The sequence below is a fragment of the Nannobrachium achirus genome, assembly GCF_963921795.1.
Source record: "Nannobrachium achirus genome assembly, chromosome: 4".
NCBI lineage: Eukaryota > Metazoa > Chordata > Actinopteri > Myctophiformes > Myctophidae > Nannobrachium > Nannobrachium achirus.
Window position 1 is genome coordinate 14,835,236 of NC_137813.1, and position 26,304 is coordinate 14,861,539.

Consider the following 26,304-nt stretch of genomic DNA (forward strand, 5'->3'; position numbering starts at 1 on the left):
GTGGTAAAGTGGACAAAGATTTGGAGGACCTCCTGTAGTAACTATGAGGACCCCCTAGGGGTCCCGGACCCCCTGTTGAAGACCCCTGCCCTATTTGATCATACACTCATACAAGAAAAGCATCAAAAGTTGCAGATCCACAAGCTGGAAACGCGGTGCGGTGCGAACATCTACTTGAGCCCATCAACAGGGCTTCATTCATAACGTACCGTTTCCCCTTCCTATTTACGGTATGTATTGGAGTCCAAAAATACAATTTGGTATCCAAGAAAACACAAATCGTTTCTGTCGGGTGGAATCCTCACATGTCCAACACTGCTATAGCCTGATTTCAGACTCAGCTCACGCTTTAGTCTTTTTTGTGAGTGTGCACACGCCTTACTGGAGGACGGTTATCGCGACGCACGGTGAACGCGACGCACGTCACAGCGTGTGTGTGTGTGTGTGATTGTGTGTCTGTCTCTGTGCCAGTGACTGCTTCCACACAGAACTGCGACTAGAAATATGTAATCAACATTAACAGCTTGGTGAAATCAGCGTGACCGTGTCTGTGTGTGCCTGGTGTGTGAACTTCGTTTGAATCGTTTCAACTGCTGCGTGGATTGGATATTCGTTAGACCCACCCACACCCCCCGCGCTCATTGGAGCAGCCGCAATTTTTGGCTGCTAAACTGCCGATTCATGTACTCAGCTCCAGACCAGAGAAACAGTCCACTCTGAGAGTGGGCGGGGTCTGTGGTCTGGAAGCAGGCAAACACTGCTACTTTTCAGGATTCAAATTCAAAATGAGCAAAAGTAGCAGATCCACAAGCTCCAAACGAGTCGCTTCGCATTGCGTTTTTCGAGCTTGCGGATCTGCTATTTGTGATGCTCTTGTGTGACACTGTAGTATGATCAAAATACTCAAGTACAAAAAGTATTTAAAAAGCAGATCTACAACCTTGTGGATCGGCCATTTTCAAATGGCCGAAAATTATGTTTGAAGGGGTTAATGTATGTTTTGTAATAGTAAAAGTAACTAGTGACTAAAGTTTTCAAATAATGATGCTTTAGTAAAAGTACATTTGTCTCTGAGATGTAGTGGAGTAGTAAGTAAAAGTTCAGAAAATTGGACACGCTCCATTTAAGTCAAAACAAATACCTCAAAATGGTACTTAAGCACAGTACATGAGTAAATAGTTGCTTTAACACCACTGAGAAGAAACTCCGGGGATCGATGGAGTCGGTCTGGCATTAACTGGCAAACCAGTTGAACGCCTGCGTCTCAAGAAGAAAGCCTCTTCAGAGTCAATAGCTTGGCTCAGGGCTCCGCTCCGGGGGGGGGGGAGGAGGAAGCCGTTAGTCCAGTTCAATATGTCCAAACATGAAGGTTCGTTCAAATTTTCGGGGGATTAGGAAGACTATACATTTTTGGAAACTTTAACAAAGTATAGCAAATCAGAAAACCCATGGTTCCATTTGCTAAATCCCTAGGGGAATTTTTGACAGCTGCTGAAAGGTTGGGTCTCATTCACTTACTATACACTATACTATAAAGGAAAAAAAGACCCCCCCCCCCCCCCCCCCCTTTAAATAACATGTCTAAATAGGGGTTTCTCGCGATTCTGAATCCGTTGCGACATTTGTTTTGCACAAAAAAAAGTCAAAAACCCCTAGTTTGACCCCTCACAATGCTACTTAAAGCATTTTTTGGGGGTATTTTTTTTTCTTCCTTTATAGTATAGTAAGTGAATGGGACCCAAATTTTAGCAGCTGTCAAAAATTCCCCCAGGGATTTTGCAAATGGAATCATGGATTTTCTGATTTGTTATACTCTGACGTCTCCAAAAATATATAGTTTTCACAATCCCCGAAGATTTGAATGAAATTACACAAGCGACTACACTACTTTATCCAGTGCCATTATGAGAAACACCTGCATGGGACCGTGACCACCGCTCTTCTTCATCACACTGAAGTCAGAGACAAAGGCTGAAAGCTTTCCTCACCATTTAGGCCTATGATTATTGAATGCTTTAAGCAGTGAAAAATAGCAGATATACAAGCTCGCAGCGCGGCACCGAGTGCCGCGCTGCGAGCTTGTAGATCTGCTATTTTTGAAAAAGTCGTGAAAATGTGTGCAAATCTTTGAATATATGTATTTTCAAAGCGAACGTTTGTAAATCAAATTTTGCTTCTGGGTGGTCCCTGGAACTAGATATTTTGAGATGGGGGTCCATGGCCAAATACATATCATTTTGGGGGTCCTTCACATGAAAAGGTTTGAGAACCACTGACATAGTAGTCTCTCAAGAACAGACTAACTGAGCTCCATTTAAGTGAAAAGGACCTTTTCTTTGACGATGGCTGGCCAGATTGCTGACATAGAAACATAGGTTCTTTCCAAAAAATCTTAGAAGGATTCAAAAGACACTTATAGAATCGGGTCAAAATTAAAATTTTCACATTTTTTATTATTATTGTGTGCTTATTTGATCAGTTGTGTGTTTTACTTTTGCTGTGTTGATTTGTTTTGGTGCACAATATTTCTGTGTTAACTGCCCCTAGAAAAGTTCCCACGCCAATAATGGGCAGCTCCGGACAATTACACTCATCAGCGACGGCTGCGGAAACGCCGCAGGTGCACAGACAGTTAAGTCCCCCAGAGCACAACGCCAGAGAGAGACGGAACACAGAACACGCCACACGCCCGAACGTGAGCAGAGCAGACAGCACGAAAAGCAGCAGAACCGAAGTGAGAGACGAAACGACAGCCGAGAGACAGAAAGACGGTCCATCCAGTATAGCAGCCAGACAACGGTGCAGCCTGAGCAGGAAGCAGCAGCAGCCGTGGTTGACGGACGGACTCGGCCATCTCGTCTCATTCATCGCTTGACCAGACGGAGAGAGGGGAGGCTTTACATCCGCAGCAGAGGGGCTAAGTTTCGACTTACCCCTCTCTAAAGTTAAGTCCCCTCTACACGTCGCCTATATCTGCATGTGCTGCCCTGCTTTTAGCTTTCGTTTTAGTCCTTTTAATTGCCCTTTTATGTTCTTACTTCTCACTGTATAAAGGCTCCGTTTTTGGGACATTTTAGCTGATTTTGTTTACTGGTCCCCACTGTTTTTTTTATTATAACCACTGCATGCTTTTAGTTTCCTTTTATACTTTAATATTGTTTTATTAGAGTTATTATATTTTTAAGTGTGCAGTGTGTTGTTTTGGAGTGAAACGGCCAATAGGCCATTGGGGGCTTTTGTATTAAAACCAGCTATTTTATTTGACCCTTTCAAGGAGGCCTGTGAGAGAGGAGGAGAACTTGGACAATTTGGAGAAAAGGACTCTAGTGTGTGCTGTTCCAACGGACTGCCTGGAACGTTTTGTGGAGGCCACTGTAGGGAATCAGAAGGAGCCCCTTTTACCTGTTGTTTTGTTAACCTGTTCATTTCCACTGTTCATTTTATCTTTAACTTAGTGTTTTTAGCAATAAAACTATTTATTGCACTACTACTGCTTGATTATTTCTCTGCTCAAACCTGATAAAAACGAACCTGTTTTGCACACTATTGAGTAATATTGAATAGAGTTCCTGGGCTCTCCTCCAGGTGGCGTTGTTGGCAACAATACTTTTTATACTTTTTGTCTCCACCAGCCGAAGGCTGAGGGAGAGTATGTTTTCCCCTCCGTCCGTCCGTCCGTCCGTCCGTCCGTCCGTCCGTCCGTCCGTCCGTCCGTGCGTGCGTGCGTGCGTCCGTGCGTCCTCGCAGTTTGTGAGCAGCTAATCTCAGTCACCGTTGGCCCGATCGCTGCCAAACTGAGCACACACACTCCCTGGATGCCAATCTAGAACCTCTGCCCCACATTTTTCAAATCAGCCTCATGGTGGCGCTATAACAGGCCGATTTGTGTGGCCTGGTTGTTACCAGCTAATCTCCGGCGCCGTTGGCCCGATCGCTGCCAAACTGAGCACACACACTCCCTGGATGCTAATTCAGAACCTCTGCCCCACATTTTTTAAATCAGCCTCATGGTGGCGCTATAACAGGCCGATTTGTGTGGCCTGGTGGAGACCTGTGCTCGGAAGAGCACTGTTTCTAGTTAACCTTGCCACAGACCCAAATTCTGAACAAAGATCTACAAGCTCGCAGCGCGGCACCGCGCTGTGAGCTTGTATATCTGCTATTTTTCAATAGTTAAAGCATAAAATAATGAAACACAAAATGTGTACCCGTTCTAAATGGGTTAAAGGGATAGTTTCACCCAAAAAATAACCCTTTTCCTATCGATTACTCACCCCATGGGGACTTGAATTCATGGATTTCTTTTTAGTTTTTGTCACATTTCTAAGCAAATAATGTGATGCCCAACAGTGGTTCCCTATGGACAAACAAAGAGCGTGCTTTGTTCCCTATATGGAGACACAAAGAGCCTCCTCAGATTATTGGTTTAGGAATGAGACCAAAACTAAAACAATATATATCCATGAATTCACGTCTCTATGGAGTGATTAATCGATAGGGGGTAAAAAAAAAGTAATTTTTGGAGTGAACTATCCTTTTAGGTGGTTAAGTTCATGATATGCCATTTTTGATTTAAAAGACAACAAAAACTAAAAAGAACATATCGTCGTTGTCGGGTGGAAACCTTGTATGTCCAAAACAGTTTGTTTTGTATTTATCATTTTAAAAAGGATTTAAACTAGTGAAAATAGCCAATCTACAAGCACACAACGCCTCGCACCGCGAGGCGTTGTGTGCTTGTAGATCTGCTGTTTTCACTACTTTTGTGCGACAGCCTTGTATGATGAAGCAGGGTTTTGCTTTACGAAAAAACTTTCAAATCTGAAACTTGGAGATACAAGGTTTCTGCCCGACAGTGACGATATGTGTTCCAATGTGCAATGCAAAAAAATATATATATATCATTAATACCAATTATTTCCATGACAATTAATCAGTCGACTAGAATTCTTCCAGCCCTAGGGGAGGTGTCTACTTTGACACGAGAGCAAAGCGCCTAAAAGAATCTGGGACAGCATTCTGGGGCACTTAGCAGAGCGAGCTGATCCCTGGAGCTAGGGCTGGATCTGGAGGATACGGATATAACCGTATGGGGAGTGAAGAGCAGCGGAGAGAGACGGAATTATCTCTGGACAGAAAAGCAACGTGTCCATCTTTTTCCCCCCGCAGATGTTTAATTTGCATCTCAATTTTGTTAGCCGATGCTGAGTAGGCTTAAGGAGACGGGAGCATTTTTCGGCACCGGCCCCATCCGCTGTATATGTTTGCCCACCCTTCAGAAAGCTTATGGGGTGTGTGTGTGTGTGTGTGTGTGTGTGTGTGTGTGTGTGTGTGTGTGTGTGTGTGTGTGTGTGTGTGTGTGTGTGTGTGTGTGTGTGTGTGTGTGTGTCAAACAGCCCGTCCATCTATTTCGGTGGGATGTCAATCATGACAGTAGTGGCTTTCAAAGTGGGGTCATTGGGGGGGTATCCAGGGGGTCCGCAGCAAAAAAGAAAGTGAATATAGCATCATAATCATTTGATTTGAACCACTTTATCTGTTTAGGTTTATTTTTTTTCTTTATTTTTTTTAATAATTATGAATACTGTATCTTTACATAAATCTGGCTCCCTGGAACAAAACCTTCTCAGATAGGGGTCTGCAGCCAAATACATATCAATATAAGGGTTTGAGAACCACTGCAGTAAACAAGGAACGCAGCAACAAGGACTGTTAGGAAGGGTACACCTTCTGGATAAAACTGGATCTGTGTGAACCACTTGAACCCTATTCAAAAAAGAGCTGATTGCGACACGTCGTGAGCTTGTTGTGGATGGGTTAGTTTAGGCAAAGAGAGAGAGAGAGAGAGAGGAGGGGAAATACTAGAGCAGGGGTTCTCAAAGTGCGGTGCAGGGACCCCCACAGGGTTGCTTGAAGAGGTCCCAGCCTCCCTCACTTTGGCTATTCAAAAAAGGCCAATCTATACAAGCTCGAACCGCATCACGTTGTGAGCTTGTAGATCTGCTATTGTCTGAACCTTTTGACATTTTTTTTAAATACATTTGGATAACAGCCAGATGCATGTCAATTTGGGGGTTCTTGACTCTTTTGAGAACCACTGTATTAGAGGATCTAGTATATAGCCCTGGTGGACCCCAGGCGACTAAGCTCAGGCCTTGTCCACCTACCCCGCTCCCTACCTAGAGAAATATATTAAAGAGAAGAACAATTTAGATTACGGCAGTTTTTCCATCTATAAAGGTGCATTTACAGCATTATGTGCACTTTCAGCACCATAGACAGCTCCACTGCATTATGTGCACTTTCAGCACCATAGATAGTTCCATAATCTGAGTTCCCAGAAGTTCTTTTTTTTTTTTTTTTTTCGCCACTAGGGGGGCGAGAAGAACTTCTGGGCCAAAACTATGATATTCCTGGCCAGACCCATACCGGATGTATAGCCCTGTGTAAACCTTCAAAACATTCAGAATAGAAACCAAACAACCAACACTACAACAATCTGCAGCCCATGTTTCGAGGTGAATCCTACTAGACTAATAGTTCCACTGCATTATGTGCACTTTCAGCACCATAGACAGTTCCACTGCATTATGTGCACTTTCAGCACCATAGACAGTTCCACTGCATTGTGTATACTTTCAGCACCATAGACAGTTCCACGGCAGTGTGTGTACTTTCAGCACCATAGACAGTTCCACTGCATTATGTTCCCCCAAGGAACCATGAGGGTCCCTGGACCACACTTTTGAGACCCACTGCTGTAGCAGAGTGTGACTCTGTTTGACCAGAATGGAACAGAGCCTTCATTAGTATCATTGGTAACACCTGCGAAGGAAGTGAGAAGAGACCCAACTTCTCTCCAAAATGTCTGCTTTGCATATTGCCTATGGCAGGGGTTTTCAAAGTGGGTGACGGGGCACCCTGGGGTGCCATGACGGCAGTCCAGGGGTGCCGCGAGATAATTTGATAATATTTCGAATTTATTTGGACACTTTAAAAAATATTTAGTATCATTTTAAACTTGAAGTACAAAGTTATTTTCAGTCAGTTTTAACCAAAACGTTTTCCTAATCACTAAAATATCGTCACTGTCGGGCAGAAACCTCGTATCTCCAAGTTTCAAATGTGTACGTCTTTTGGTAAAGCAAAGCTCATCATCTGCTTCATCATACAAGACCGTCGCACAAAACTAGTGAAAACAGCCGATCTACAAGCACACGTTGTGTGCTTGTAGATCTGCTGTTTTCACTGAGTGGGGTGCCCTGAGACAAAAAAGTTTGGGAACCCCTGGCCTATGGACACAAGGACAGACAGACAGACAGAACAACACACAAACACATCTTTCAAGACTCTTCAAAGACAACCTCCAAGACCGAACTGCAACATCTCCCTTTATGACCAGAAGATCGCTAATAACTACGTCTCCGATGAGCCATAATAATTACCGTGGTTTGATGCCTTGGAGTGGACGGGGGTGTAGTGGTTCTTGGAGTTTCTGACGGGGGTCTCCTCCTTGGGCGAGCTCTCCATCGACGTGATGTTTTCATGCTCGTACAAGGGCGGTTGAGCCTGCTGCCTCATAATGTCCGCCAGCGCTCTGGGAAAAAAAAAACATCATAATAATAATAAGAAGAAGCGTTACACAGATTAACCCATTAAGACCTGGAATTGAAATGACAAAATTGCATAAATAAATACATTTAAAAAACATTTTGTCACTGTCATGCAGAAACCTTGTATTTCCAAGTTTCAAATGTCTACGTTTTGTTCCCCCCGTAAATTAAAGCCCTACATCATACAAAAGTAGTGAAAATAGCAGATCTACAAGCACAAAACCTTTATCGCAAGGCATTGTTTGCTTGTAGATCGTCTGTTTTCGCTATTTTAAATAATTAGTTAGAAAAAAATAACAAAAAAGGACAGACATTTTGGACATACAAGGTTTCCACCATTTGATTCCATACAAAATAGGGACTTTAAGCAAGGGCGGCTACGGCAGTCCGCTACGGTAACCGGAAATCTATCAGTGCTCGATAGATAAACCTGCTTGCTGTCGCAGCCCTTCCTACTACGGAAGAAACTACCTTTCCACGTAGCATCTACATGACGCATTACCATGGGAACCAAAGAGTTCAGTAAAAGGGATGGGAACCCGTCGCCAACAGTTGTTTGCTTAACGATTTTGACTGCTACGGTGATAGCGTCATAGCAGCTACTTATGCCTAACGGAGCCGTCCTGAAAACCGTCATTGATAAACACACAGGTGACTAACCGGTCATTTTGACCAATTTTGAGATCGCAAAGTGCAATAACTCTCCCCGTGAAGGTCTCAGAAATTTCCCCTTCCATGATTTTTTCCTAAATACTCAAGACATACCGTATGTTCTCTTTTTTTTTCCCCCTCTGAAACGTTTCCTAAGTATGAAATAATATACCATTATACCACTCTGACTGTTATCGGTCATAAAGACAGGTCTCACCCATTCCTCCCCCTCCCAGAAGCAAGGAGAGAATTTCACACCTTTTGTGCTCCCCATTTGAGAGGTCAATTGAAATGCTAATACATTTGGAAGACAATAGAACCCCCGCTGGCAGCAGGGGAGGAGGTGTTGCTCTCCTGGGCCAAAAGGGAGAGAATTTACCTGTCAATTTGACAGTCAGAGTGGAAGTGATTCTTTTTCCAGTCTCCCAAGTGTTTAACTCCCTACTATCGGGAGCGGGGGCGGCATATAATAGCTCAGGGGTAGAGAAACCATTATTAGAGCACGAAGGGTTCCCAGTTCGAATGGGCTCCCCCTGAGTTAATGTCGAAGAGTCCTTGAGCAAGACTCTGAACCCCTAATTGTTCCCGATGAGTAGGTTGGTTGGTGCCTTGCATGGTTAACTCCGCCACCGGTGTATGAATGTGTGCGTGAATGGGTGAATGTAATGCACAATCTATGTAAAGCGCTTTGGATGAAAGCGCTATATACGGTAAATGCACCATTTACCATTTACTATCTGCCATGTGCAGCGCTCTGGGAGAAAAACATTATAAAGAAAAAACATGAAAACGATGCAGTGTTAGACAGATGAAACAAGAAGGTTTGATGCGTTGCAGTCATCATAACACGTTGTGTTCGCCATCATCTTCCTGCCCCAGAAGGCCAGCCTCATTTATTTAGAAACAGATTCCTTTATATCACTCAGCCTTGCAACAAAACTCGATGTCGGGTGGAAACCGACATTTGGATATGTCCAAAACTGTTACTATCCAGCATTCAAATTAAAAAACAGCCACAAATTTTTATTAAAAATATATTTGTAAGATCGGCATTTTTTTGTGCGGCACTGTAGTGTGCCAAAGTAGGGTTATTAATTTAGGCAAAAGTTAAAGTACGGAGATGAGAGGTTTCTGCCTGAAGGAAACCAAAGACATAATGTAAATCGGATGGAAATGCATTTAGCTAATAAAGTACGGATGCGTTGCACTACACAAACTGCTCCATTTATTTTCAGTTTAGGCAGGTTTTACCTTGAAGACATGAATCATTTAAAGCTGGAATCCATAACTTATTTGCATGTGAATAAAATATATTGAAGTGCATTTTCTTCATTTAATCCTTGACTTTTTGTCATTAACTTATTTCATTAACTCATTAGCAGTATCAACCATGGTCAGTATCACGTCAGTCCCCCTTTGGCTCCTTGGTCTCTGTGTCTCTTGTTAGTTCTATTGCAAATAAAGGACTTTTCGCATTATTTATTTATTTACTTTCAGTTTATTGCGACCGTCAGGTCACAGTTACTATCAAAACCTCCACCGGCTGTCAGTCAGTCTGTCTGTCTGTCTGTCCGTCACACGTCACACATCATACATTTGCCCTACTCATATCTCAGCCACCGTTGCCCCTATCCATGCCAAACTTTGCACACACACTCCTTGGCTGCCAAACCACCCCTCATTTCACACATGGCACTCTTCTAGCGCCACCATGTGGCCGATTCTTGCAAAACACATTTTTGGACAATGCTCCTACTTATTTTGCCCTAAAATCACGCAAAGCGGTACACATTATCTCTAAAGTCATATCATCAACATAGATCTGCCCCATTTTCCCTTTTTTCCCTCCTGATCGGCTACCGTTGCCTTCTAAAGTTTGTGTATGCGACCTCACGGTCACTTATCTCCCGATTAGGGAGTCTTACTGGTTAGTCGTCGCTCAGCACCTGCCCAGTTGGGGTTGTGGATGTGCATGTCTGCTCTCCTTTTCAATATCATGGTCAGTATCATGTTAGTCTCAAGGTCAGTATCATGTCAGTATCATGTTAGTCTCAAGGTCAGTATCATGGTCAGTATCATGTTAGTCTCAAGGTCAGTATCATGTCAGTATCATGTTAGTCTCAAGGTCAGTATCATGTCAGTATCATGTTAGTCTCAAGGTCAGTATCATGGTCAGTATCATGTTAATCTCAAGGTCAGTATCATGGTCAGTATCATGTTAATCTCAAGGTCAGTATCATGGTCAGTATCATGGTCATACAGTCCTGTGTATGACAGCCCTGTCATACAGCCCTGTGACGGGGATGTGACAGGACTGTGACAAGGCCTGGAAGCCGTGTGACAGAGCTGGTAACATGACAGGGAACTGTGACATGGCCATGACAGCCCTGCTGCCATCCAGTGCTGTGACAGGGGCCGATGTGATCTGCTATTTCTGATATCTTTGGTAAAATGGAGGAACATTTTGGACATTTGGAACAATTTTGAAGCTTTTTCCCACAAATCTTCTCCTATGGGGGTCCCTGGCACAGAACATCTTTCAGATGGGGGAGTTCGTGGGCAAATACATATTAATTTGGTGGTCCTCTGCATGTACCACTGGCCTAATTTTGCGTAAACCGGGGATCCTTAAAATTAGAAAAAGGTCCGAGAACCAATGACGTGAAGCAGGAGTCCTTTGCGAAGATGAAGTACCATTGTGTTGCTTTCTGGAAGGAACTCCAAAGGGCAATCTAACTGTGTCAATGTCAACCTAAAGCAACCAACCCAGTCCACTTTTTTTTCTCCACAACTCTGTGACTTTGGGTGATATACAGCATATAAATAGCATTTCCCTTCCAGGGAGGAGCACGCTTTAACCATATCTTGCTCACAGAGAGAGGCGACCTGATTTTAAATTGGCCCAGTTGGCCGCCAAGTCTTTATGCAGCAGGAGTTATGGAAAGAATACTTCCAACGCGCGGTCAAAGTTGAACAGCCGTCACTGTTATATCAAAGAGCGTGGTAGTTAAGTCTGCATGTTCATACTGTCCGCTGTCGGGCATGAACCCTCCCATCTCTGTGTTTCAACTTTTGGGTTTTCCGCAAATTAACGCCTTAAAGCGTCACACAAAATCATCAAAAGTAGCGGATCTACAAACTCAAACGCAGCTGCAAGCGATGCGTTTCAAGCTTGTGGATCTGCTGCTTTTGGTTTAATTGAATCTTGATAAGTCACAGTTTGGGAGATTTCCACCCGACAGAGACGATATCATCATAGCTGTTTGGGTGGAAATCGGTTACTTTTCAGGAAACGAAAAAAGAAGAAAAGAAAAAAAACTGTGTTCCAGTGGATCCAATGTAGTTATTATTTAGTCACAAGCTGTTGTTAATACTTTTCATCGGTTCAATATAATTATAAAAGCCCAGACACACTTTCACTTTTTAAAATCTTTAAGAAATATCTAAGACGAGCGTCGGGTGACGCAGTGGTAAAAGTTGTGATGGGTGCATCCGACTTTGTCGGGCGTCTACACAAACACAATTGGATCGTGTCCGTGGGTGGGAAGCCGGGCGCGGAGGGGAGTCATTGCATGTACTCCTACGGCCTGTCTGTGGGAGGAGTAGAATGAAGGCTCTAGGTCCTCCTGGTGGGGGCTCCTCACTGGCAGGTGAGTCAGTATAAGATACAACAGCAGTGACGACACTACAAGCTCAGAACGTGTCGCTTGTAGAGCTAGTAGATCAGTGAGACTTTTGTGCGGCACTCTTGTAAGATAAAGTAACATTTTTTTCGGACCAAGGACCCCTTAGCTGAGAAAGAGAGATGAAGCAGGGACACCTCCCACCACATAATGCATAAGTGCATTATTAAGCTTTTGCATACAGTCTGACAGCCTATCATCAGTGTTGTGTAAATTAATGGTTTGTGTTCATTTGTTACACATCATCTTCTCTATTAATAGGTTGGATTTTCTGAAATGTAGTTCACAGAGAAAAATAAATGACACCGGTGGATTCTCCCATAGGAGACTCAAATGCAGGTTCAATGACTCCACCGGTCATCACATTATTGGCTCAGGACGCGACAAAAACAAAGGAATCTCCATCAATGCAAGGCTTTGTGGGTGTGTCATTGATTAAAAAAAATGTAATTTAACTCCTTTACTGCATAAACCATCAATTGACCATTGGCTCTGTACTTGGCCTGCTCTTTTTTCAATCTACATCAAACCTCTTTGCCGAAATCACTGCATGAAAATACTTGGTTACAGGAGTGTAATCCACAGGCATAGCCTGAGGACAGCTTAGGGGTCCTGGGCCCCTGTTGAAGGCCCCTAAAGTAGGGCATTAGTTAAAGGTAAGTGTACATTTAATTCAAATAATGACAAAATGGGCCTATGTTCTGATGGTACTATGGTCCATATTTGGACTTCAGCCTTATCTCCTGTGAGGAGAAAAAAGCAGTTTAAAAAAACTGTTTGGTGACAAGTTTTCCTCCAATCAGGATAGAGTGGGTCCTTCTTCCAATTATGGTCGAGTGGGGGCGCACCAAGGCCTGCCCCCACTTGATCATGATTGGAGGAAGGCCCCCTCCTGTCACTTACATCAAAACTAAAACTGAAACTTAAGCCTTTAATATTAAAAAAGAAGAAAAAGAAAGGAAAAAAAACATGAAAAGGATTGAAATACAGAGGGAAAATGTTCCCACACGACTGTTTGTTGCAGCAGTATTACTCATGGCTTCCCATGGAAGATGGAAACATGAAAGACGCAGTTTAATATTCTCGCCCTGCAGTGTACAAGCGAGTGCAGCCAAATGGGATGTTTGAGCGTGGCATGGAAGCTGTTATGGCAGCCCCATTTCATAAATGCCAAGTGTGTTTAAACGTGAAAGGCTAACGCAGGCCCCGCATACAAATGAACCAATTTCAGCCTTTTCTTCACATTTGCACAGTGCTGAAAGAGAGTTCTCTGATTTCCTTGTAGATTTCCGGCTATTTTCCGCGAACGCTCCCCCCGCAATATGGATGCTGGGGTTTAAAGGACTTTTCTTTTTCTTCATATCTTCATAAAGATGAGTGTTAAATGTTTTCATTTACTGCTTTCTATCGTTTTAGTGATTTTAAGGATTTTGATTTCAGTGGGTGGGGGCATACGTACAAGTGGCTAAATATGTATTTTTAGACATCATAAGCCCATTCCCAAGATGCGCCGCAATCTTTCATTAGCAAATGTTACTTATGGGGGCTAGTAGTGTTACTGTTAATAGTTATAAAGAAATAGCCAGCTTATTGTGTCTAAAAATACATAATATAGGCACGTGTACCCCACCACACTGAAATCAAAATCACTAAAATCGCAAAAAACATAGAAAGCAGTAAATACACATATTTTAACATATTTTCTTTAATCCAATTACAATCTAAAATATGAACCCTTGTTGTAAAAAAGAAAAAAAAAGTAAAGCAGCAAAAGTAACCATAGTCGTGTAGAAATACTGTGTTATAATAATGTTACAATGGCTGTTACAAACTAGCATTTTACGTGAGCAAAAGGATAAACTATTGGCATCAATATGTACAAAGAGTACACAAGTTACAATAGTTTGGTTATATGGATTAATTTTTCTTTCCTTTTTTATATTATCTCTGTAGGGTGGAAACCTCATACAAAAGAATTACTTTTCAGGGTTCAAATTCAAATATAGCAAAAGTATCAGGTCGACAAGCTCAAAACGCGGCGCTTCGTGCCGCGTTTTGAGCTTGTCCATCTGATCCACCTTTGGTAGGCCTACTTTTGTGTGACGCTGTAGTAGGATCAAGAAGGTGCCTTAATAATCGACAAAAAAACCACAAAATGTTAAAATACGGAGATAAGAGGTTTCTGCCCGAAAGCAACGATATCCATTTCAGTCCTCTTGCAATTAAACCCGTCTCCTGCAGTGTGTATTCGGGTCAAGAAGCAGCATCACTCTTCTTGCCGGAGAGATCCAGCATAAATCCATCACCGTCGAGCATGAAACCTTGCGTCTCCATTATTTCAGCCGTTTAACATGTCTTTACTTAACGATCGAATGTCCTACTTTGTTGTAGAAAAGTGTCAGGTAATAAAAAAGTAGCACAGAGAAGCCAAACTACAAGCTTGAAGATCGGCTATTTATTTGAGCTATTTAAAAGGGGATAAATATCGAACCAACCCAAAGGGAACGAGAGAATGTTACTATTGCGTTGGATCCAAAGGGAACACAAGTTATTCTTTACTCCCCATTTCCTGAAAAGTAACAGCGTTGGACACATACAAGGTTTTCCCACCCCGACAACGCTCACATCGCACGACTCTTGGCTCCAGAGGAGAGCTGATCAATGCGGGGGCCTGTTCTGTTTGAATCGCCTGGCTTTAGCTTTCAAGCTGCCGCTCCTCTTCAAGCCTCCGTGAAGGTCGTGGTCGGGACGGCATAAAGGTCGCCGCCAACAACTTCTCAGGCATTCTGCTCACACTCCTCCCCACCGCACCGCTGGGGGCGGACGTCACAACCACTTTAGACCAGGGGTTCTCTAAAGCGCCTTTCAGACGGGGCGCGGTTGCCACGTCCTAGTAATTTGTTTTCAATGAGAGGCGGGTGATTATTTGGAAGTTTAGGGGCGGCGAGGCGAGCGGCCGCGGTCCCAGATCGCGTGCTCGTTCGTGCATGCGCTCGCGGGTGGCAAGAGCTGGATTGTGGTCTGCTTTTTTTTCCATGCTTGCCGGCTGGCACACAGGAGGACAACAACCTTGGCTGCTAAAGGCTTAATATCGCCCAGCGTTTACTCACGGAGCGATTGTGTTTATGTCTCCACATGAGAGACGGCGGCGCGATACCCACTGATCCAAGCGGGAACTTAAAAAAGCAAGCACTGCATTACTTTTACTCCTCAAACACAAATTTGTCTGAGCAACTTTCACTTGCAGATGAGTTAATATTTGACCAGGAGTATCTACATTGACTCAAGGTAACCCGGAAAGCTCGCCCCAAAACACAGTCACCCCCAGTTTCTTTTCTTGCATTTGTTTTACTGAGGTTAAGGTTAGGAATACGTTTAGGGTTAAGCATAGTGTTACTGAGGTTACGTTTAGGAATACCTGATGACCACCGTTCCGAGGTTGCAAGTGTATTTTCAAGTACTTGGCGGTCGAGTACTTTGTCCACCGCGGAGGCCAATCCAGGACACTCAGGAAACTCGATAAGGTTCTTTTTTTCCCCTTTTTAAACGACAGGCTGAGATCTCACCGAAGATTGAAGCCCATAAAGCTCATGACTGCAAGCTGCAGGTGTTCTCCGCGGCTGCGTTGAAGCGTATAAGCGCGGAGTAGTGGTAGACGCCAGAGGTTTATGTCCTCTTAATGCTCTCCGTATCCCCAGCCACGGGGCAAGTACGCCTTTCAAGTGGAGCTGCTTAATGCCGCCACTTGAACATACATGCTGGTGATGTGGGATGTGTGGAGAGAGAGAGAGAGAGACGGGAGAGCAAGGACGAATAAACGAGAAGACGGCGGCACGCTCAATAGCCCCTTTTCTTTTTTTACGACCTATTTATTTTTCGCCGATCATTCGGCGGGACCGCTGTCATAATGGTGTCTCCCGGAATATATCGTCACTGTCGGGCAGAAACCTCGTATCTCCAAGTTTCAAATTTGTACGTTCTTTCACAAAGTAAAGCCCTGATTCATCATACAAGGCCGTCACACAAAAGTAGTGAAAACAGCAGATCTACAAGCACACAACGCCTCACGGTGCGAGGCGTTGTGTGCTTGTAGATCGGCTGTTTTCACTAGTTTAAATCATTTTTAAAATGATAAATGCAAAATGAACGGTTTTGGACATACAAGGTTTTCATCTGACAACGACGATATGTCAGCTGGCTTTGGCTCGGCAAAGTTTTCGTTGATGTCGGGTGGAAACCTTGTATGTCCAAAACTGTTCTTTTTTTGTTTTAAAGAGGCCCCACCATGAATTTCAAATTTTTCATTTTTTTCTTGTTTTTTGGTCTTCATTTCAGTGGTTTTCTGAATGGGCGTGTCTGAACGGTACTTTTTTCTAAAATCGAGCCCCATTCTATGTCACAGGGGGCTCATTTCCGATTGAGCCCCCTCGAGAAGGGGCGGTACTTTTTGGGAGGCTATATTCTATTGAGACTATATATATGAGGTGGAACCATGAGGTAAAGTGGTGCTAAAATTGGAACGATGCAGAGAAGATTACAATTGACTACATGGTTCTCATCGTGGTTCTCTAATATTCTCTGTATCGTTCCAATTTTAGCCCAAATACAGCGCCCCGTTGCCAACAAAGGGCATTTTGGTATTGCATCTGAAATGGCTTGGAATTAGAGACAGACAGAACATGAAATTTCAATATCTGAGTGGTTGTTTAGGCTAAAACCTGCATAAAACCATATTATGGACCAATATTTATATAAAATATATATATTTTTTAAAGCATGGTGGGGCCCCTTTAAGAACATTTTAAAGTGGTGAAAACTAGCTGATGTAGATCTTCTGTTTCTAACTGTTTTGTGCGACACTCTTCATTTACGACCAACATGTCGATTTAATAAAGAAAGAGCATCCTTTTTGCAAGTTCCAAACAGTGTGAGGGAACTCTTTCTTTGATTTGATATCATACTGTGCATCCCTTTCTGAATACAAACGATAAAATAAAAAATCATCTGGAGCTACGAGGTTACTGACCAACGACAGCAGCGATTTATACTGACAGCTGTGGACAGAAGGGCAGGATATGGCAATTACCAGCTAGACAGTATATGCTAGGGATGTAACGATACCAAAAGTTCACAATAACAAGTTCACAATATGATATTTATCACAATATTAAAAAAAAAATATATGAATAAAATAAATGATGTTAAAGGAGTAGTTCACCCCCAAAATGACTTTTTTTCTATTGATTAGTCACGCCATGGAGAGTTCAATAATATTTTTAGTTTTTTGTCACATTCCGAAGACAAAAATGTGATAACAATAAATTTACCCCCATTCGTTCCGGATGGGGATCCGTTTCGAAACGGGTCCCCATCCGGAATCAATGGAGGTAAATTTACTCGAATCAAATTTTTGTCTTAGGAATGTGACAAAAACCAAAAAATATTATGGAACTCCACTCTCCATGGCATGAGTAATCAATAAAAAAAAGTCATTTTGGGGGTGAACTACTCCTTTAAGGTTCGCTTTTTATGATATACTCCGAATCTGGATGCTATGGTACATGTGAACAACGAGATGCACTCTGTTGGTTTGAGGCCACTTTAGCATGTGTCTCTTGGTACAGATCGCTGGCAGCACTGTTTGCTGTTAGCTGCTAGACTAAATGTTAAGGCTATGTTACTCAGCCAACAACGAGTTAGGGCCGTTGCAATGGTTGCATACTCCACTTTTAGAGCCGAATTTCGGTTCGGTTCGGAGAGTCACAAAATCTCGGCAGCACCGAACAGTGAAATTAATGGCGGTGCGTGCGTTGTGTGTGTGCGTGCGTGCGTCTGTGTGCGTGTGTGTGTGTGCCTGTGTGGTAGAGAGAGGGAGAGAGAGAGGGGAGACGGCGATGGAGAAAGAGCTTTGACTGTGTGCGTGTGCGTGTGTGCGTGTGTGTGTGTGTGTGGTGATGATAGAGAGGGAGAGAGAGAGAGAGAGAAGGGGAGACGGCGAGTGTTGCTCAAACGCAGTGTGTACGGACTGCGGACTGTTGCCAAAAGTTTTTATTTCCCTTCCACATTGTCATGACGTCATAGAATCGCCGTAATGCGATCTCATTCGAAATTAGATCGCATAGAAGTCTGAATCGAGATTGCGATCCATTTTCGATTCCAGCACTACTGAATACCAACAGGCCCACAACAACATTGTTACATCCCTAGTACTACATACTCATTGCTGGACAAAGTAATCAACCCCAGTACTAGGCCTGTGACGATTCACTTTTTCCCGATTCGATTCGATTTCGATTCATAGGGTGACGATTCAATTATATCACGATTATTGCGTTTTCCTGCGATTTGCGATTCGAATCACGATTATTGCGATTTTCCCCCAAAAATTACAGCTTTTTTATATTGAAATATTTTAAAACAATTCTAAACAATATAAAACATTAAAAGTTGAATCATATACTTCAAATCAATGCAGCCAAATAAAGTCAGTCAATCTTTCTGACATTTATTTCAGCCAAAGTGCTAGTGGTACAACATTACAACAACATGTTCCTGGTCAAGATGCCAGAAAACACAGAACACAACAGTCATAAAAAAAAAGAAGAAAAAAATCGCTGTGCGGCAGGCCTACAGCACTGTGCTAGCTTTAGCCATAACATGACATCCTCATGACCTAAAACTGTTCCTTTAGGACCTGTACTTACTCTGTCTGAAAGTGGTTATTTCACCTTCAGGTTAATTTCGCCAAAAAAAAGAAAAAGAAAAATGTTTTTTTATATAAATAAATAAAATCGGGAAAATCGATTCTGAACTTTGAAAATCGATTAATTGAATCGCCAGCATTAACATCACGATAATATAGTGAATCGATTTTTTTGCACAGGCCTACCCAGTACCTGAGTCAAATTATAGATGCTACAACTCAACTGCAAGTAGGCTACAATAGAGGGTATACGTTCATGCATAAAGTGAATGGAAAATCAAGTGGCAAAGTGAGTTAAACGTTGTTTGATGAGGTATGATGATGATGTCACACGCATACCCTCTACTTGCTCTGTAGTGCGGGGCCTTAAGGGGAGCAAATGCTAATTTCGTGCAAATCAGTCTAAAAGCGCCACATTTTGCACAGATGTAGCCCAGGGCATGGGCTCTAATGATTTAGCTAGGGCGCCCGAGCCGACGACCTTCGGGGTCGCCACAGCAGCAAGTTGGGCTCCCATCGACTTTTTAGGAGGAAAATACCCAGAAAAACATTTATTTTCTGGGTATTTAAGTAGGATGTGAAGGGTCTAACTAGGGGTTTGTCATGATGCTGAATCCATTGCAAGCATTTGTTTCGCACAAAAAACATTCCTTGGGCTACAAATGGCCCCAAAAAACGATGGTTTAGTGATGAAAGGTGATGACTCATCACTTTTCATCACTAATCACAGTTTTGTGGACGTTTTTGAAAAAATAACTCTGCAGTGATATTGTCTGGCTACGCGAGGCTAAAGGCCCATTCCCACTGGGCCAGATAACAGATATCTGGAGATATTTCTCCAGATATTTTTCCATTCAAAGTGGATGGTAGATACAGATAAAAAAAATATATACCACAGATATTTGTCACAGATACTTTTATCTGTGGCAAAACATTTTTTTATCTGTATCTACCATCCACTTTGCATGGAGAAATATCTGGAGAAATATCTCCAGATATCTGTTATCTGGCCCAGTGGGAATGGGCCTTAACTTTGTTACACCGCTGTGCGTTGGCGTGATGGTATTTATGCTTTTCATCAGGAAAACGTGTGTTGTGCACACTAAGGCCTTTCTTGTGCTTTCTCACAACGCTAATCCATAAACAGGTCGATTGACCTTCGAGTAAAATATTCAGTTGGTCAGTAAGTAATTGTTCTTCACTAGAAAAAGCATCTGTCTTCTGCTCTGATGTCATTGGACAGATTTAGGGTTTAATTCCAGATCGGGCCTATAAGTCAGTGGTTCTCAAAGTGGGGTCGGGGGAACCCCAGGGGTCCTTGAGGGGGTTCAAGGGTCCCCGGCAAAAGGAGTTGATAGTACAGTGTCAAACACTGTTTAACCACTTAAACCCTGTACTAAATTATATTATCGGATACAAGTGTGCAAGCTTGTAGATCTGCTATTTTCAACAACAACATTCTGAATACTTTTGAAAGGTTTTAACAACACAAATCTTGAGTGCGTGCGTTCCTGGGCACAAAGTCTTTCCGTGGCCAAAACACACTTTGGGCGTCCCTTGAGATGAAAACGTTTAAGCAACCGAGCCAAGTAATCTCCCATGGCATTTCCAAGCCAGCAGGCGCCCAGGGCTACATGACCAGATATCTGACAGTGTTACCAATAGCCTCCTACGGTTGACAAATACGTCTTCTTGGTGACATCCTGTCATCGTCAGATTGCTGTTATAGTAAATAAGTGACACTGGTGCAGTATCTCTATCCAAGGCTGTCTCTCAGACTGGGAAAAGTAATAATCATAATCTTTATTTACCGTATAGAGCACTGGTTCTCAAATGTTTTTGGTTGCAGTACCCCCTTATACTGATTTCTGAAGCCAAGTACCCCCTTCCCCTGATTACAGCATTTTACTTATAAAATGTACATCAGAAGTCCAGTTCCAATGCCAATATGTTCAAAATAAAACAGCATAATGGCAAATAGACATTGCTTTCTATTCAATAACAGTTGTACTAAGTTATACTATAAGGTATTGATGTAATTTGGTTTAATCATTTACAGATTAGCAGGTTCACACAAAGACTGTCAATGCTTTGTCATTATACCCATAACAGTAAAATACATATTCCCATTTTCTCCTGTACCCCCTGCAGTACCCCCGTGTACCCCTATGAGAACGGGGGGCGCTCTCCATTCCGACATGATGTCGCCAATCCGACATTGACTTCTTATTGTCGGAGTGGCAACACTTCCATAGAGGTTAGGTTTAGGGTTAGGGTTAGGGATAGGGTTAGTGTCGGAAAGGAGAGAGATGTAACCCTATGACCTTGCCTTTAACTGATTTTACCCTTTTTTCCCTCTCACTGTTTTAATTTCACTCTCGACTAAGACTAGACTAACTTATTGCTTTGTTTGACCTGTGTTCTTTAACTCAAATGCAAAAGCACTTTTAACTGCTTTGAAAAGTCTGAAACGGTGCTCTATACCAGTGTTCTTTTCAAAGCAGTTCAAAGTGCTTTTGCATTTGAGTTAAAGAACACAGGTCAAACAAAGCAATAAGTTAGTCTAGTCTTAGTCGAGAGTGAAATTAAAACAGTGAGAGGGAAAAAAGGGTAAAATCAGTTAAAGGCAAGGTCATAGAAGTGTGTTATTAACTGCCTCTTAAAGCCAACGACCGAGGCTGGTGGTTCTGGTAGAACTTTAGGCCCAATTAAAATACTCCCACGACAAATTAAAAAGATTACTTTTTTTTACCAAACCCCTCCCCCACCCCACATTGCATCACTCAAACTTCACAAGCTCATCTCAGACAGGAACTTTGAGTTTAATTTAGTTCATGAAGACGCGTGAGGAATGCAGCAGGATTTGCACTGCGTATACGTCGCAGCCTCGAGAAGGCAAATCCTGAATGACAATTTAACTTTCGGGCCAATTTTCTTCCTCTTTTTTTTTACACTAGAGTTAAACTTGTCGCTCAGGATTGTGCGTTTCTGGATGCCCTCGTTCCCAATTTGTCAGGACACACGGCCTTGACACGACTAGCAAAGGGCATCGGTCCTTATGTTCGCCATATGCCATGCTTGACACATGGACAAGTACAAGATACATGTACCAGTGGCGTAGTCAGCGTACAGGCGGACAGGCGGTCGCCTACCCAAGTGGTTGGCATTTCATAATTGAGTAAAAGTACAATATTTTATTCATAGGGAATCGGGATGTAGTGGAGTAGAAGTAAAAATATAGAAAATTGGAAATACTCCGATCCAGTAAAGTAAAAATACATCAAAATTGTACTTAAAGGGCCATTTCACCTCTGGGACAACCCGATCTTATTTTATTGTTGTTTGGGACACAATCAGCACAATCCTGAGTTATTTTTTGTGTTCAATCTATGTTTTGAGATATTTTAGTATTTCAGCATGTACTAGTGATGCAAAACGCATCATATGATGCAAAACGCATCACTAGTACATGCTGAAATACTAAAATATCTAAGAACACAGATTGAACACAAAAAAATAATGTTGATCGTGTCCCAAACAACAATAAAATAAGATTGGGTTGTCCCAGAGGTGAAATGGCCCTTTAAGGCCCTTTACAGTACTTGAGTAAATGCACTTAGTTACCTTCCAGCACTGCATGTGTACACTCTTGCAATAACACATGTTTGAATTAACACTGAGGAATTTGCAGCGCGGTGGAGAGAGAAAAGAGGAAAAGCAGTGTAAAATCTGCAGAGACCAATTAAGATCACCGCTTCCAAGGCCGACTGGAATCAACATGACTGGAGAGACCGCACGCTTCAGGGCTATCGGTATACCAGTTCCTTTGAAAAAAATAAAAACGTTTTGTGAACAAATTGAAACCTCTGCAGACAGTTGCTGCAAAATGATCTCTAGAAATGTGGTGCATGGTGAGACCCCCACCTGTCTGCTCATTACTGTCTAGAGCAGTTTTTTCTCAACCACTGTGCCTGGGGACCTTTGGTGTGCCTCTGAGAAGGGTCAAGTGTGCCCCTTAAAACTGCTCGAAAGCCAGTATTGTATTTGTCATTTTAAAAATGATTTAAACTAGTGAAAACAGCCGATCTACAAGCACACAACGCCTCGCGGTGCGAGGCAGTTGTGTGCTTGTAGATCTGCTATTTTCACTACTGTTGTGCGACAGCCTTGTATGATGAAGCAGGGCTTTACTTTGCAAAGAAACGTTCAAATTTGAAACTTGGAGATACAAGGTTTCTTCCCGACAGTGACGATATTTACACCCCCGTATTATGTTGGTGTGCCCATGGATTCTTGAGACATGAAAAGTGTGCCCATGCAGAAAAAAGGTTGAGAAACACTGGTCTAGAGCACAACGATTTTCAACGTGGGGGCACCAGGGAGGAGCAATTGGAAAATGGATGAATGAGCTAACAAACAAACAAACAAATGAATACATAATGATCATAATTATTGTGTCAGTGTAGTCTTGTGTAGCCAGACAACTATTCCACAATCTCCGAATGAATGCTATATAGAGTCTGGAACTACACCTGGCATTTCCGTTCACGAAGATCAATCACTTTGCAGATATTGTCAGAAATTGCAGGTGTACAATGTGTAGATACTAAGAGAAGAGTGCTGGTACACAGTGTGCCTAAAGGCACTTAGTTGCTATAATAACGGCAATGCTATATGTGGTCAGGTGCAGACAACCATATTTTAGGGGGAAAGGGACATTTAATGTTCTCACAGTCAACACGGATAAGTGATTTTAACTTGATTGTTTGAAGTAGTGCTTAGAGAAGTTAGAGGCGAGTTCAAACCTCCACTTCCCTCCCTAGCCCAGGCCCCTGCAGGGTGTCGACAAACTACAGCGTGCTTAATCACGTTTCACGCCAACGCATTAAGCAGATGATGCAATAGTCACCAGCGGAGAAAACACACAGAGTAAATGACATGGTTACTTAAGATGCCAAAGCATCTAGTAGAGCTGCTTTGGAAATTTAGGGCTGTCCCCTGCTCCACGAATCAATTAATTAGTGTGGTTGCTATAGGCAACACACTATTGTTCTCGGTCAGAGAATTTTCTGCCAGCAAAGTGAACCTGCTTTTTGTTAACCTTTGCATAACAGAAAAGTGAATCTTTTGGTCATGCTTCGCACATTGTTGTCACTATGTTGTCATGCTTCACATAGTCTTGCGTAGCCAGGCATCTCCGAATGCTACATAGAGTCTGGAACGGCAGCTCCCGAAATGCGAGTATCGGAAGTAGTCAAGGAACTGTAGTCCCGTTGGAAACATAACAGAAACACAATAGCGCAGACAGAGTCATTTGAGTGGCATATTCTTGTTATGCGTATAGTTTAAGAAAACATTTGAAAACATCATGGAAGTAACACCAACAACACCAGAGAAAGACGAAATAATGGCCCAATGAATATTGAAATATTCCAGTAGGACTTTATATCGCTACTGCACCAAGGGAGCGGGTGCATCACATCCGCTTCATCCCATACTCATCATAAGACGTCCGTTGCCCCAGACTGTATGACGGGAGCATTCGCAAATCGCAGTCAACAGTCTGCCCACACGAGACTATGCTTCACATGACATCACAATATGGGGGGCGGGATTCAGTTACCAGTGGATTCCTTGCGAATTGCACCTAGTTGGTCTGTGAAGAAGGTAGATATAGGCTGAGTGATTTTCTTTGGTTAAAATAAATGTCAAATAGCTCTATATTCTGATAGTACTCATTGCTTTTTGATCCTTTGTTTTCCGTAACAGGCGGAGGAGTGTCCACATCTCTCCAGCTCTTTCTTAAACAGAATATTTGCCAGTGAGGATACACATTTTATCCAATCGGGATTGAGAACTCAGACAGGATTAAAGAAGTGAAATTGGAAGTCATTACACAAAGAAATGAGCAGACAACATTGTAACTGGAACACATAAGAATTAAGCTGATGGTGAATGGTTACTCTCTCCTGATTGGCTGAAGTCTTGTCACGAACCTGATTTTTTTTTCTAGACTCCTGCTACTGAACAGACACTCTAGTATTACTATCAGAAGATAGTGCTTAACCTTGTAACAAAAACATTTACCTTCCTTTAAATGCTTTTTCCTCCACCATAGCATATAATCTATTGTATACTTATAGGTGTAACCCTTCTGTCAGTATAACTTTCAATAGCCAGTAGCTGTTGTGAAATCAACATTAGACCTGAAAAGGCTGCTCTCAACACTATACCAAGTTAAAGCATCTATTATTAGTCGACACATTTAGTGTTAGTGATAGTCGACTAAGGATTTCTTGCAGTCAAGGATATCCCACTACTACTGTAACTTTGAGTGTGTGCCAAATGTATAAGGGTCCATTTGGTTACATTTGCACGCACTCAGAGTACCAATCCCACGTTAAGCTACCAATAACTTCCTATTGGTACCACCAACACCAAGATAATCAATTAGTCGAGACATTTCTATTAGTATTAGTGGACTAAGGATTTTCTCAGTCAATGACAGCTCCACCATACTGTAGCACTGAGTGTGCGCAAAGGTAACCTTTGCACACAAAGGTAACCTTTGCACGCAAAGATAACCTTTGCACACACTCAAGAGTAGCCTAATACTGCAAGTTAAGAGTACCAATACCAAGATCATCTAATATTAGTCGACACGTTCTGTAGACATTATTGGGATTTCTTCAGCCCCAACATACTGCAGCTCAGTGTGTGCAAATGTAACCAAATGAACCCTTGTGGGTCCATTTGGTTACATTTGCACCTGCTCAGAGCTATGATGAACACACAATTTCGCAGCAACAGTAGTAGTAGCTAAACAGGATCAGTGACTCACCTGTGGACGTTCATCTCCTGCGGCGGCTTGGTGGCCTTATCGTAGGCGACCTTCGCCGAGATGCCGATGGCGAAGATGAACGCGACGACGCCGCACGTGATGTACACCGTGGCGTTGGTCTGGTCGAGCGCCGGGTCGTACGTGTCGCCCGTGGGCGCCGGCGACGGCGGCTGCGTCTTGATCCAGTCGGGCGTGTTGTAGTTGGTGCACGTCTTCTGCTCCACGCGCTTGCTCTTGTCCGCGCAGCAGAAGCGCAGGAAGCAGCTGCCGCAGCAGTAGCGGTGGTCCGTGTTGTTGCACGAGAACTCCTTGTCGAACGCGCCGCTCACGTCGTAGTAGCCGAGGCACGTGTCGTGCTGGACGCCGGCCGGGGGCGCCTGCAGCTGGGTGGTGATGCCCGTCCGGCCCCCGCCGCCCCCGCCGGGTCCGCCGGGCACCGCGGCGCCCCCGGCCGCCGCGGTGCTGTTGCCGAGCGCGTCCTTCATCTGGTTCCGCTGGTTCCTCTTGGGAGGCGGCTTGCTCTTCTTGACCTGCTGCGCCGCGGCGCACAGCACGTTCAGCGGGTCCACGTAGATGAAAAGCAGCAGGAGGTGTTTTATCCCCATCGCTCTCGTCCGCGTGTTTCCTTTTCTTTCCGCCACTCTCTTCAGTTTTGTTTCTCTCCTTTCGTTTTTCTGGGCCGTTTCCAAGCCCAACTTTCTTCACCGAGGAGCGGAGCCTTTTATTAGTTGCCGATTTCCTCGCCGGTTCTTCGCGGGGCGTTCATTCCAGATGCCCCCACCGTGCGCCACAGATGTTGGTCAACATGTGTCA

The 26,304-nt window shown here is 43.2% G+C and overlaps 1 protein-coding gene across 1 annotated transcript in view; it reads right to left on the minus strand.

The window, feature by feature from the left end:
- Positions 1-26,096, minus strand: part of LOC308282668 (shisa family member 6) — a gene marked incomplete at both ends in the record, with an annotated part of 142,659 nt that extends 116,563 nt beyond the window's left edge. Inside the window, 2 exons of the mRNA XM_080723057.1 lie at positions 7,446-7,597; positions 25,492-26,096. Of these exons, the coding sequence (XP_080579183.1) occupies positions 7,446-7,597; positions 25,492-26,096 (757 nt within the window). The remainder of the gene's footprint in view (positions 1-7,445; positions 7,598-25,491) is intronic.
- Between the last annotated feature and the right edge of the window lie 208 nt (positions 26,097-26,304).